This window comes from Salmo trutta, chromosome 25 (genome assembly GCF_901001165.1).
Source record: "Salmo trutta chromosome 25, fSalTru1.1, whole genome shotgun sequence".
NCBI lineage: Eukaryota > Metazoa > Chordata > Actinopteri > Salmoniformes > Salmonidae > Salmo > Salmo trutta.
Genome location: NC_042981.1, coordinates 41428671 through 41443481, shown reverse-complemented (window position 1 = coordinate 41443481; position 14811 = coordinate 41428671). Strand labels below are relative to the sequence as shown.

General features: G+C 43.9%; 1 protein-coding gene across 5 annotated transcripts in view; it reads right to left on the bottom strand.

Moving 5' to 3' along the window:
* Positions 1–2663, bottom strand: part of LOC115162576 (protein quaking-A) — a 90336-nt gene extending 87673 nt beyond the window's left edge. For all 5 annotated transcript variants that reach the window (XM_029714018.1, XM_029714021.1, XM_029714020.1 and 2 more), the window contains exon 1: positions 2202–2663. In XM_029714018.1, coding sequence (XP_029569878.1) covers positions 2202–2346 — 145 coding nt within the window. In that variant the 5' untranslated portion in view covers positions 2347–2663. The remainder of the gene's footprint in view (positions 1–2201) is intronic.
* Between the last annotated feature and the right edge of the window lie 12148 nt (positions 2664–14811).

The window sequence follows — 14811 nt, the reverse complement described above, 5'->3', positions numbered from 1 at the left end:
GCCAGAAAGTGCAAGTCCAAAGAGTGAGCAAAGAGGGCTGCACCTAGACAGCCTCCTACTCTGGGGTGATTTTCCTCACACACACTCAACATTTGACAGAGGGGTAAAGTTTGGGTGGCTGCTGTGGTAAGCCCAGTAAACTGTAGAGCTGGAAAGAGCAGACGGCAGCATGTGAATTGTGAAACCTCATGTGCAGCCAGGGAAGGGGGGAGGGGCTCAGCCCCAGTCTCTTAAACCTCCCCCAATACTCTTGAGTAACAAGCCCAGGGTGGTGTGTTCACTGGCCAGACTTCCAGAGCTGGCTGGGTAAACCGATTCAGCAAGAGAGAAACACTGTGGTGCCTGGTCCCTTTTCCTCTTATCTGGAGGAGTCTGGGTACATTAAAGTGGGGGTAGGGTGGCAGGATGAAATTCAGGAGAAAAAAAGCCCCCAGTTTCCTGTCTCCCTTGAAAAAACAGCAGGGAGGGAAGGAAAGGGTTGAGTGAGCAGGGGCTAAAGCAACAAAAAAAATCCCATATATATATATATATATATATATATATATATATATATATATTAATTTTTTTGGTAGACCAGACATGTATTAGGTTGTATCATCTCCAACCACTCCGCAAAATATTTTTATTATCTCCAAAACAACCTCTCCAGAATTCATTTTAGCAATGCTTCGTGGAAGTTGTGAGTTGATCTAAACTGGCTTTATGGTAGACTGGAGAGGTAGAAGCCGGCCGGTTAGGTATTTCAGATGTCACAGTGTAAACAACTTGTTTTACAGGTGACAATACTCCCTTGATTTAACTGGTTGGTAAAAATGTGTACCATGAGATAAAACATGACACATACATTTGGAATAAAACTCAGTCTTCAAAAAAAGTACTTCAGACTAGATTCAACTGAATACTTTTCGCATTACCAACGCACTATAACGCCACTAATCTTTATTTCCAGAAGAGTGACTAGACGTCAGCTGTCCATATCAGATAGATAAGGACAGGACAGTGAGGGGGAAAGTGGCGCTCTCTAGCGTCACCTACTCAATTACATAAACCACACACAAGACTCCCGTTATGAATAGTACATCGGAGAGTTTACCAAACTCGGTCTTGCACGTTTTGTTTTTTTTGCTACACAGCCGATTCAAATGAGTTGGTTATTTGTCAGCTATGTAGTTAGTTGAAAACTGCATTATTGTATATAACAGAAATAGGCCGCAATAGCAGTATATAATTATGTAAACTATGGATCTGTGTGGCAGACTAGAAAATATTACGCGACAACGTGGCTGAGACGATGGCATGTAACAAAACACGACTATAGAATATACAAACTACACAATTCCTACCTAAGCAGTCGACATTTTTTCGCGGTTAATAAAAACGTTACTTAGCCTAAAGACCACCATTAGCTGCAAATCTAAAATAACCTGGAAATATTTTCACGGCAAATCACTGCCGAGCCATTGTTTCAAAATCCGAACCGCAACAGTCGAGGAACATTCAGATGTGGCGCAATTCCATCAGGCAGCTGATAAACAAATAGTGTATGCATGTTTATCCCAACAAAAACTAGCTGTTATGGAGTGAACACAGCCAGATACAGTGTTTGATAGGCAACTTCGTCGTAAGGTCGTCCACGAAGGCTGGCACGTTTTATCCTGAGAAGTTCGCTATTTTTTTTTTACCAACCCATTTCACACGAGTTCGATGAAACGTGGAGACTGGCTCTCTAAAAACAAACTCTTATTCACCCATATCAAAATTGACAGGATAGGCTACAATATAACATACCGTTCTCATCCAGGTTCGTCCTACAACTAGGATACACTGGTAAGAAAAATGTCGAGCTAGTTTATCGGTCCTGGCTAGCTAGTTAGCGGGCTAAAAACTTTTACTTCGTCGTCACATGTAAAGCCAAACGACATATTTGGCTACAAATAAATTGAGGTTTGGTTGGAGAGAGAGAAAAAAAATCCTTGTTGAATGGTGCACGAAACTAGTTTCACTTCCTCGAAGTTCTCAATTTGTAAAGTTAAAAGAAGAAGTTGTGTTCCGCTATGCGATACTGTAACTCGCTAGCCTGCCATGTTAGCCGGGCTATGTAGCTAGCTACCATGCCTGCGCTCTTTGCAGCAAGAATGCCCACCGAGCTTGAGGAATACGCTTTCCCTCCCATCCTCCCCATTTCTCAAGGCGGCATTTACCTTCGTCGAGAAGCCTCTCAAGGTGTGTAAAGATGCCGCACAGATTTGGCAAACTGGTCATCAACTTCTTTTCGTTCAACAATTGCATCAAATAGTCGGGACTCGGCCTCGGCCTCTCCTTCACTTCGATCTCCCCGACCATCATCTTTGCGTCGAGAGTGCGAGCGAGCCTCCAACAGAATCCTTTCTTATGAAAATATATATATTTTTTAAATGCTCAAGGAAGAAAAGAAAAAAACTTGCAGTTCAAATCCTTTGGTCCCCCCCAAGTTTCGATCGCTGTAGTTTGACGACCCTGTGTGCAATATCTGAATTAAGTTGTTATTGTTCGAGCGGAGAAAAAATAACCACTATCTCCTCCCAAAGAGTTTGTTCACCGTGTACTCTCCTCTACTCTGTGCGCCCAGGGACGTACCAATTTAACCACTGTCAGTGCGAGCGAGTATTAACCGAAAGCGTTCGTCCTCCTCTTCACCTATTGGCCAGAATCGCTTTCAAGGGACTGATGATTTAACCAATAATGACAAGGTACTGCACCATGAAGGCGGTGACGTGCCAATAGGTATCACGAGCTACACAGAGATTAGAGCCAATACAGTGGACGTTAAATTACAGATTTCATACACAGGTTGTACCTTGTCGTTTCTCTGTAACGTTTCTCTGTAACTACCGATATATCCTATTCAGAGCCCTAAATAGGATATTTCGGTAGTTTACAGCGAAATCAAAAGCATAGGATACTTTGGAAACATTGCGAATTAAGCATTGTTACATCTCAACACTTAGATAATGATGAATGTTTTAATTTGATGGAGATAATTATATTCAATATTATGGTACACTCCCCCTCTCATCTTCAACTGTGATATGATACAAATATAATTATTAATATTGGACAACCAACAGTTGTATTATTAGTTATGTGACCAAAATAGACACGGGTCATGACGTCGAAAACAGCTCCCTAAAATACCTCTCAAGGTCCGCTTTGGATGAATTAATCAATGTGACAATAATCAGTACATGCCTAGGCTATTATAACAGGCCTGCCCCTTCCTTGGACAGACCTTTCCATATCCATTGAAGATGAACTCAATGCAGATGATCAATAGCCCACACAATGGAGCCACCTGGGTCGTTCCCTAATTGTCTAATTCAAAGAAACCTTGTCATGTTCTAATTTTGGCAGCTGTCGACTGAGCGGAGCCCACCTAAATCTGCGAATTTGACCTTGGCCCCTATTCAATTGGTTCACTGTAGTCTATCTGCCTTTGTGGAAGTAGTCCCTCTGCTTCGGTGTATGAATACTAACCAGCTGCACTGTGACCTGCTTTAGCCGTCGTGTCAGCCCTCAGTGATACACTTCATTCCAGGGCCACGTTCAGTTGCTAAACGTTGTCAAACGCTGCAGATAGAAATCCAGTGAATTGCACCAACATAATTCCTTGTTCTACATGTTGGAGAGCATTGTTTGTTCTGCATTAAATATTTCTATATGAATGTTCCAAAACGTGTCCTGCTGAACGTGTCCCTGGATCTATCACTGCAGGAGGGGAGATGTGATATGTTTGCCCATAGAAAAAGAATGAGGCCTATTAATCATTGTAATTCTAAAACATTGTGTTGTTGTATTATCTGTCCCTCACACTAAGCTACTACAATTAGCCATCTCAAGCTGTGGTACATCGAACAAGACAAGAAAGTAGAAATATCATTAACACTGACATACCAGATCTTAAGACATTTATCCACATGATTGTGTTGCCATCCGTCAGAGTAAAAAAGCCTCCAACATGCAATTTACGCCTGGGGTAAGATATGTGTGCCCCCTCTCTTCCAATTACCAAAGAACTGCTGTGAATGTACGCAATACCGGCTGTGAAAACGCATCACAAATATCTGGATTTTTATTTTTAAAGGATAGATATCTGGATCAGGTCCCTTTTACTTAAAGGAGAGATAACACACTGGGCAATACAGGGCGAAAAAACTAGAAGATAGAAAAATAAACCCTTATTTTCTGTGACTCAGAGATAGCCAAATTGTTCATGGTGTTTGCTTTATGTTTCCCTCCCTTCTTTGAACATAAGTGATCGAGAAAAGTCACAGATTTTGGGAATCAAAAAAATCTGGCATTTATTTCAAGCTTTGAAAATTGGTTTCTTTTTTATCTCCATTGGCGCGCATGGTAATTTGTACCTTGCGCCTGGCTTTGTTTCTAAGTTGGGTCACATGCTCGTGGTGTGGAAGTGTGTGTGTGTGTGTGTATGAGAGAGAGTGACTGTCTTGGCAGCGAGCTAGTGTAGAGCTGAGATATAGTGTTAATCACCCCCACCCCTGTGTGTTCCTATTTTATTTAATAACACGGGCTCCTTTTAACAATTAATCCAATTATTGAGGCTCCGGATTATTTTGTGAACATGCGTTTGTTTAGCTCCTTTTGAAGAGGGTGTTAAAAGGGCCACTGAGGGGCCACAGTTCCTGGCATCAGAGGCCACTGCCACAAGCTAGTCAAGGAAATGATTCCAGCTAGGTTGAGATAACACTGTGATAAAGCTGTTGTAACATTCTCTATCACAGCAGTAGTGATGCTGAGGCCCAAAGGCCCTGTTAACAAGCATACACACAGCACAAAATGTGCGTAACAAAACCCATTTTCTTTCCGACTTGTGTTCTTGTGTTCTATAGCCTACTACTGGATACCTATAGGCAAATATGCTGCCTGAATCTGGGTCAATTACAGACAAATCCATGGGAGAGAGAGAGAGAGTGAAATAGAAAAGAGATGTAAGCACATTGTTTGAGAGGCTGGCGGTGGGTGAAACAAGGCATACTGTACATAACACACACACACACAACTGAACCCCAGGAGACCTCTGAGTACCTGAGATGATTATAAGTGTGTGCCTGTGTGGTTGTGTGTTTGGTGGGGAGGGGGTTAGATGCAGTGTGTGTGTGTTAGTGCGTGGGGGGGTCAATAGTATTCCTCCATCCTCCACAGGTCGGGGGGGGGGGGGCTCAAATTGGAGTGGCTCCTTTCCTTTCTTTTTTACCCTCTTGTTTTTTACCCATCCTCAGCAATCAGCAGCTCCGTCAGCCTGGGTGGTGGTGGATTAGGACTCTAATCCAGTCAGCAGCGTGGCGACAGATATCACATGATGGATGTGGCTCCCCTGGCACCAATGCAGCGCTCTAATCAAGCCTCCGGGCAGGCACTGTCTGCCCGTAAATGCCACAGGCCACAGGTCACAGGCGCAGCTGGTCGCTGAGAGTGGAGGGGTAAAGCCAAGGACTATTTTGTTTCCTAAGGCAAGATTTGCCATAACCTCCTTGGCACCTTCTCAATGATATATTTGAGTCTTTTCACCTTTTCACCCTAAAGCAGGGCTGATCCCGACATGGCATTGGATGAATGGATGGATGATGGCTTTGGTGAAGAGATGGCGAAGCTCGGTTTGCAAGTGTAACAAGTGTTATTGTTCCAAAGTCCTCAGATGTTACATGGAATAGCGCTTCTGTTGAAGGTCACCTTGGCGCAGTGCCTTTTTCTATTAGTGGTTCGTCCACTCGGTGGAATGGCATGCATGGCTGTTGTCACAGGGGGAGGAGGGAGGGAGGTCGATGGAACTAGAACAGCTGCAGCCACCTCTGATGGACAGCATTGATAGGACAAATTTCCCCCCAACCTGCCTGCCATTCATCAGTCAGCAGGACAAAAGTCAGCCCAATGGCACTCCAATGACCTACAGCGTCCTAAACCATGGGTCACTCTGACAAACTGGGGACAAACTGCGAGAAACAATTACAACTTTTCATTGCACATCTGAAAAGTCTACGAGTGGCTAGAGCTCTGGTGGAAATCCTGCCAATGCTACAACTGTAACCATGATTGTAAACAGGGTGGGGGTACTCCTAGCCCCACAGCAGATGAGAAAGAGAGAGAGTGTGTGTGTGTGTGTGTGCATGTATGTTGTCCATGCATGTGTGTGTGTATGCGTGCGTGCGTGCGTGTGTGCATGCATGTGTGTGTGTTTGTATGAGACAGAGGAGTATGGAGAATGTTTGTGAGTCAAATCAAAATGTATTGGTCGCGTACACATATTTTGCAGATGTTATCGTAGGTGCAGCAAAAATCTTATGTTTCTAACTCCAACAGTGCAGTAATACCTAACAATACAAAATAATACAGACAAATCCCCCAAAACAAAAATAACTTAAGAAATAGCATAAGGGACAATGTATATATATATATATATATATATATATATATATATATATATATATATACACACAAAAAAAAAATATATATATATATATATATATATACAAAAATATGTGGACACCCCTTCAAATTAATGGAATCGGCTATTTCAACAACACTTATTGCTGACAGGTGTATAAAATCGAGTACACAGCCATTCCATCTTCATAGACAAACATTGGCATTAGAACGGCCTTACTGAAGAGCTCATTGACTTTCAACATGGCACCGTCATAGGATGCCACTTTTCCAACAAGTCAGTTGGTCAAATTTCTGCCCTGCTAGAGCTGCCCCGGTCAACTGTAAGTGCTGTTATTGTGAAGTGGAAACGTCTAGGAGCAACAACAGCTCAGCCGCGAAGTGGTAGAACACACAGGCACACAGAACGGGACCGCCGAGTGCCGAAGCGCATAAAAATCGTCTGTCCTCAGTTGCAACACTCACCACTGAGTAATAAATTGCCTCTGGAAGCAACGTCACCACAAGAACTGTTCGATGGGAGCTTCATGAAATGGTTTTCCATGGCCGAGCAGCCGCACACAAGCCTAAGATCACCATGTGCAATGCCAAGCGTTGGCTGGAGTGGTGTAAAGCTCGCCGCCATTGGACTCTGGAGCAGTGGAAACACGTTCTCTGGAGTGATGAATCACTCTTCACCATCTGGCAGTCCGACGGATGAATCTGGGTTTGGCGGATGCCAGGAGAACGCTACCTGCCCCAATGCATAGTGCTAACTGTAAAATATGGTGGAGGAGGAATAAGGGTCTAGGGATGTTTTTCATGGTTCGGGGTAGGCCCCTTAGTTCCAGTGAAGGGAAATCTTAAAGATACAGCATACAATGACATTCTAGACGATTCTGTGCTTCCAACTTTGTGGCAACAGTTTGGAGAAGGCCTTTTCACCACAAAGCGAGGTCCATACAGAACAGTTTTTTCAAGATCGGTGTGGAAAAACTTGACTGGCCTGCACAGAGCCCTGACATCAATCCCATCGAACACCTTTGGTATGAATTGGAACGCCGACTGCGAGCCAGGCCGAATCGCCCAACATCTGTGCCCGACCTCAATAATGCTCTTGTGGCTGAATGGAAGCAAGTCCCCACAGCAATGTTACAACATCTAGTGGAAAGCCATCCCAGAAGAGTGGAGGCTGTTATAGCAGCAAAGGGTGAACCAACTCCATATTAATGCCATGATTTTGGAATGAGATGTTCAACGAGCAGGTGTCCACATACATTGGTCATGTAGTATGTACAGTACCAGTCAAAATGTTTAAATAACACATAGGGAATAATGTAGTAACCAAAAAAGTGTTAAACAAATCAAAATGTATTTTATATTTAAGATTCTTCAAAGTAGCCACCCTTTGCATTGATGACAGCTTTGCACACTCTTGGAATTCTCTCAACCAACTTAACCTGGAATGCTTTTCCAAAAGTCTTGAAGGAGTTCCCACATATGCTGAGCACTTGTTGGCTGCTTTTCCTTCAATCTGCTGTCCAACTCATCCCAAACCATCTCAATTGGGTTGAGGATGGGTGATTGTGGATGTCAGGTCAACTGATGCAGCACTCCATCACTCTCCTTCTTGGTCAAATAGCCCTTACACAGCCTGGAGGTGTGTTGGATCAATGTCCTGTTGAAAAACAAATGATAGTCCCACTAATTGCAAACCAGATGGGATGGCGTATTGCTGCAGAATGCTGTGGTAGCCATGCTGGTTAAGTGTGTCTTGAATTCTAAATATATTACAGACAGTGTCACCAGCAAAGCACCCCCACACGTCACACCTCTTCCTCCATGCTTCGCGGTGGGAACCACACATGCAGAGATCTTCCGTTCACCTACTCTTCGTCTCACAAAGACACGGCGGTTGGAAACCAAACATTTTTATGTGTACTCATCAGACCAAAAGACAGATTTCCACCAGTCTAATGTCCATTGATTGTCTTTCTTGGCCCAAGCAAGTCTCTTCTTATTATTGGTGTCCTTTAGTAGTGTTTTCTTTGCAGCAATTCAATTATGAAGGCCTGATTTACGCAGTCTCCTCTGAACAGTTGATGTTGAGATGTGTCTTTTACTTGAATTCTATGAAGCATTTATTTGGGCTGCAATTTCTGAGACTGGTAACTCTAATGAACTTATCGTCTGCAGCAGAGGTAACTCTGGGTCTTCCTTTCCTGTGGCGGTCCTCATGAGATCCAGTTTCATCATAGCGCTTGATGGTTTTTGCGACTGCACTTGAAGAAATGTTCAAAGTTCTTGACATTTTCCAGATTGACTGACCTTCATGTCTTAAAGTTATGATGGACTGCAGTTTCTCTTTGCTTATTTGAGCTGTTCTTGCCATAATATGGACTTGGTATTTTACCAAATAGGGCTATCTTCTGTGTACCACCCCTACCTTGTCACAACACAACTGATTGGCACAAACACATTAAGAAGGAAAGAAATTCCACAAATTAACTTTTAACAAGGCACACCTGTTAATTGAAATGCATTCCAGGTGACTACCTCATGAAGCTGGTTGAGAGAATGCCAAGAGTGTGCAAAGCTGCTACTTTGAAGAATCTCAAAAAGAAAAAATATATTTTGATGTGTTTAACACTTTTTTGGATACTACATGATTCCATATGTTTCATTTCATAGTTTTGATGTCTTCACAATTATTCTACAATGTAGAAAATAGTAAAAGTAAATAAAACCCCTTGAATGAGTAGGTGTGTTCTAACTATTGACTGGTACTGTATGTACAGTTGAAGTCAGAAGTTTACATATACTTATGTTGGAGTCATTAAAACTCATTTTTCAAACACTCCACAAATTTCTTGTTAACAAACTATAGTTTTGGCAAGTCGGTTAGGACATCTTCTTTGTGCATGACACAGAATTTTTTTTGTAGACCTCCACAAAGATCGTACTTTTTGGAGAAATGTCCTCTGGTCTGATGAAATAAAAATAGAACTGGCCATAATGACCATCGTTAAGTTTGGAGGAAAAAAGTAGGAGGCTTGCAAGCCAAAGAACACAATCCCAACCGTGAAGCATGGGGGTGGCAGCATCATGTTGTGGGGGTGCTTTGCTGCAGGAGGGACTGGTGCACTTCACAAATTAGATGGCATCATGAGGAAGGAGAATTATGTGGATATATTGAAGCAACATCTCAAGACATCAGTCAGGAAGTTAAAGCTTGGTCGCAAATGGGTCTTCCAAATGGACAATGACCCCAAGCATACTTCCAAAGTTGTGGCAAAATGACTTAAGGACAACAAAGTCAAGGTATTGGAGTGGCCATCACAAAGCCCTGCCCTCAAAACTATAGAAAATTTGTGGGCAGAACTGAAAAAGCGTGTGTGAGCAAGGAGGCCTACAAACCTGACTCAGTTACACCAGCTCTGTCAGGAGGAATGGGCCAAAATTTACCCACGTTAAACAATTTAAAGGCAATGCTACCAAATACTAATTGATTGGATGTAAACTTCTGACCCACTGGGAATGTGATGAAAGAAATAAAAGCTGAAATAAATCATTCTCTCTGCTATTATTCTGACATTTCACACTTTTAAAATAAAGTGGTGATCCTAACTGACCTAAAACAGGGAATCTTTACTAGGATTAAATACCAGGAATTGTGAAAAACTGAGTTTAAATCTATTTGGCTGAGGTGTATGTAAACTTCTGACTTCAACTGTATGTGTGTGTATATAGTGGTGTGTATAAACATTATGGACAGTATATGAATAGAAAAGGTGTGTACATCTTGAAGAACAATCTAGCCTTAATGGCCTTAATCTCCACCCGGCACAGCCAGAAGAGGACTGGCAACTCCTCAGAGGCTAGTTCCGCTCAAGGTTTCTTCCTAGGCTACTGCCTTTCTAGGGAGTTTTTTCTAGCCACTGTGCTTCTACATCTGCAGTGCTTGTTGTTTGGGGTTTTAGGCTGGGTTTCTGTATCAGCACTTTGTGACATCTGCTGATGTACATTTGATTTGATTTGTACAGCAGTAGTTATATAGGATGAGGCTTGACTAGAATACAGTATATATATATGAAGTGGTTAAAACAGTATGTAAACATTGTTGAAGTGACCAGTGTTCAATGACTATGTACATAGGGCAGCAGCCTCTCAAGTGCAGGGTAGAATACCGGGTGGTAACAGTGGCTAAGTTCAGGGCCGGGTACTGGGTGTTGGCCAGCTAGTGGTGACTATTTAACAGTCTGATGGCCTGAAGATCTGTTTTTCAGTCTCTTCGTCCCAGCTTTGATGCACCTATATTGTCTCCGCCTTCTAGATGGTAGCGGGGTGAACAGACTGTGACTCGGGTGGCTAAGGTCCTTGATGATCTTCTTGGCCTTCCTGTGACACCAGGTGCTGATGTCCTGGATGGCAGGCAGTGTGCCCCCAGTGATGCGCTAGGCTGACCCCACCACCCTCTGGAGAGCCCTGTGGTTGCGGACAGAGCAATTGCCGTACCAAGCGGTGATACAGCCCGACAGGATGCTCTCAATGGTGCATCTGTAGAAGTTCATGAGAGTCTTAGGGGCCAAGGCGAATTTCTTCAGCCAAATTTAATAAGACCTGCGGGTGAGGGAGAGGGCACCTGGAGTGAGAGCCTCCTCACTGATCACGTCCTTCCAAGGAGAAGAAGGGTTGAACGTGTAGTGAAGTCTCCTGTGAGATTTGCATACAGACTGTTCACCGATAAGAAAAACACACTATATTGCTACACATGTAGGTCAAAAAATAAATAGGATGGAGAGATTGTATTGGTTATAGCGGCGTCTCTGTTTATTAACATTTAGGAGGCATTTCAGAAAGTACTAGGAGGCAAACGTAATACGAGCTTCCTTTGAAAGTGTTCCCCCTTATCCTATTCTTGAATTGAATTAAACCTCAGATCTGACACCTGGTGCATTGGCACCGGAGATAAATAAATCTCCATTGTGCCCGCGAAAAAACGTCCACGTGCTCAGAGGCTCTGCTCGTAGCATGTGGCCTCTGCCAGACTTACTTGAACAAGATGAATTGTTCCCAGTGGGCCGTTTATTTCGTTTGCGCCGCCCTCCCCTTCCTTCATTGTTACTTCTATCCGCCTTTTGAGACCAGCTTTCTGAGACACATTGCTGCACTGAACTGCATTAAGGAGGTCAGTGGGTTTGGAGTGTGCTGTGGTGCAGGTATGCCACTACTGGCTAGGATCACCACAATACCAGCCAGTAGTCACTGTAGGTAAACCTTTATAAGCACAACAAAACATTTTTTTATTTAACTAGGCAAGTCAGTTAACAACAAATTCTTATTTACAATGACAGCCTACCGGGGAACAGTGGGTTAAACTGCCTTGTTCAGGGGCAGAACAACAGATTTTTACCTTGTCAGCTCAGGGATTCAAGCCAGCAACCTTTCAGTTACTGGCCCAACGCTCTAACCACTAGGCTACCTGTTGCCTAGCGATGTGTGTAGGTGGATATTGCAAAAAGGTTTCTATAATAGGGTGTAGAACAAACAATGAGATGAATAGGGAGAAAGATACAGATAGAAACAGGTTCAATCACACACAGTTTGTTTGTACAGAGAAGTGAGCCACTGTTGTGTCGTAAAGGTCCAGTTGTCAGCGATCCTCTAGCTTTGTTCTTTTTTTCCGGTCTGGTTGAGTGTGTGAGAGGAGCTAGCCGGGCGCAACCTGCGGTCCTATTCTGCAGCTGACTGACTAGACAGCTCACTCCCCACCAGGTGACACAACAGCCCCTGTCCCCCTCTTTCGGGATCCATTTCTCTCTTTCCAGGAGTCCTCCTCGCCACTGTCTCTATACCTCTGCCTTTCCACACACACACACTGCCGCAATCTCTCTGTCTCTTGCTCTCTCTATGTCTCTCTCTCTCTTTCCCTCACGCTTTCTTTGTCTCTCTATCTGTTTCTCTCCCTCTCATTCTTTCTCTCTCTTCTTTCCATATCTTACGCTTTCTTTTTCCCCCTTTCTCTCTCTCAGACACTCCTATTCGTTCACAGCGCACAACTGGGCTATTTGCATCGCCTTTGTATCGCTCTGTTGGCTCACCGTTACAAAAACCTTTGTTCGCCTGCCACCGCTATGATGCGGCAAGACGGAGACACACCAAGGACACACTTGAGCTCTGTGAAAGTGACCTTCTGCAGCAGAGCGGCCAGCAAGCTAATGGAACAAGAGCTAACAGAAGGGCTAGCGTAGCATGGCATTAGCTCTAGCTGGGCCAGTTGTAGGGGGGTTTTTATTGCCACTCAGCGGGCCACGGAGGCAGCTGTCGAGGGCAAAGTTGGTAGTGCTGAGTGACTGCACCCACCAGGAATGCCCAGGGTCTGGGGTGACCCTCCAGGTGCTCACATTGCAGCACAGAGTAAGGATAAGGCCAGGTTGGGGATTAGGGAAAGCTATTTCCCTCTTCCAGGAACAACCCTGTCCCAAAGGTGGAAGAGGGCCAGAGAGCAGAAATGCCGGGGCACTCATTGGGCAATGGGCATGCCTATAGTGGGTTGTTGTAGGACTCGAGGGACGGTTACATTAGGACCCAATGGGAAGGCTTCACTCACATTGCATAGGTGTCAGATCCTTGCTTTGCTCTGAATTCTTTCCATGGATGTGCTGAATGTTTGTACACATAAATCATAAATATTGAAGTCTGTCAAACCAGATCAGTGCTTTCTTTACAGTACTGTAGTTTCTCTCCCACATTTTTCAGTGTTTCTTTTTCTTGCACACACACACACACACACACACACACACACACACACACACACAGCTTAACAATGCTAACATTATAGGAAACCTTACACGGCACAAATACTATCAGCAACTTCATACCTTGGATTTGGGGCTTGGGCTATTTTAGCAAAGCCAGAGAATTTCCTTAATATTCTCAACACACATACAGCGAGGGAAAAAATGTATTTGATCCCCTGCTGATTTTGTACATTTGCCCACTGACAAATAAATGATCAGTCTGTAATTTTAATGGTAGGTTTATTTGAACAGTGAGAGACAGAATAACAACAACAAAAAATCCAGAAAAATGCATGTCAAAAATGTTATTAATTGATTTTCATTTTTATTTATTTATTTTTTATTTATTTTTTATTTTACCAGGTAAGTTGACTGAGAACACATTCTCATTTACAGCAACGACCTGGGGAATAGTTTCAGGGGAGAGGAGGGGGATGAATGAGCCAATTGTAAGCTGGGGATGATTAGACAGCCGTGATGGTATGAGTGCCAGATTGGGAATTTAGCCAGGACACCGGGGTTAACACCCCTACTCTTACGATAAGTGCAATGGGATCTTTAATGACCTTTTAATGAGGGAAATAAGTATTTAACCCCCTCTCAATCAGAAAGATTTCTGGCTCCCAGGTGTCTTTTATACAGGTAACGAGCTGAGATTAGGAGCACACTCTTAAAGGGAGTGCTCCTAATCTCAGCTTGTTACCTGTATAAAAGACACCTGTCCACAGAAGCAATCAATCAATCAGATTCCAAACTCTCCACCATGGCCAAGACCAAAGAGCTCTCCAAGGATGTCAGGGACAAGATTGTAGACCTACACAAGGCTGGAATGGGCTACAAGACCATCGCCACGCAGCTTGGTGAGAAGGTGACAACAGTTGGTGCGATTATTCGCAAATGGAAGAAACACAAAAGAACTGTCAATCTTCCTCGGCCTGGGGCTCCATGCAAGATCTCACCTCGTGGAGTTGCAATGATCATGAGAACGGTGAAGCATCAGCCCAGAACTACACGGGAGGATCTTGTCAATGATCTCAAGGCAGCTGGGACCATAGTCACCAAGAAAACAATTGGTAACACACTACGCCGTGAAGGACTGAAATCCTGCAGCGCCCGCAAGGTCCCCCTGCTCAAGAAAGCACATATACATGCCCGTCTGAAGTTTGCCAAGGAACATCTGAATGATTCAGAGGACAACTGGGTGAAAGTGTTGTGGTCAGATGAGACCAAAATGGAGCTCTTTGGCATCAACTCAACTCGCTGTGTTTGGAGAAGGAATGCTGCCTATGACCCCAAGAACACCATCCCCACCGTCAAACATGGAGGTGGAAACATTATGCTTTGGCGGTGTTTTCTGCTAAGGGGACAGGACAACTTCACCGCATCAAAGGGACGATGGACGGGGCCATGATCTTGGGTGAGAACCTCCTTCCCTCAGCCAGGGCATAGAAAATGGGTCGTGGATGGGTATTCCAGCATGACAATGACCCAAAACACACGGCCAAGGCAACAAAGGAGTGGCTCAAGAAGAAGCACATTAAGGTCCTGGAGTGGCCTAGCCAGTCTCCAGACCTTAATCCGATAGAAAATC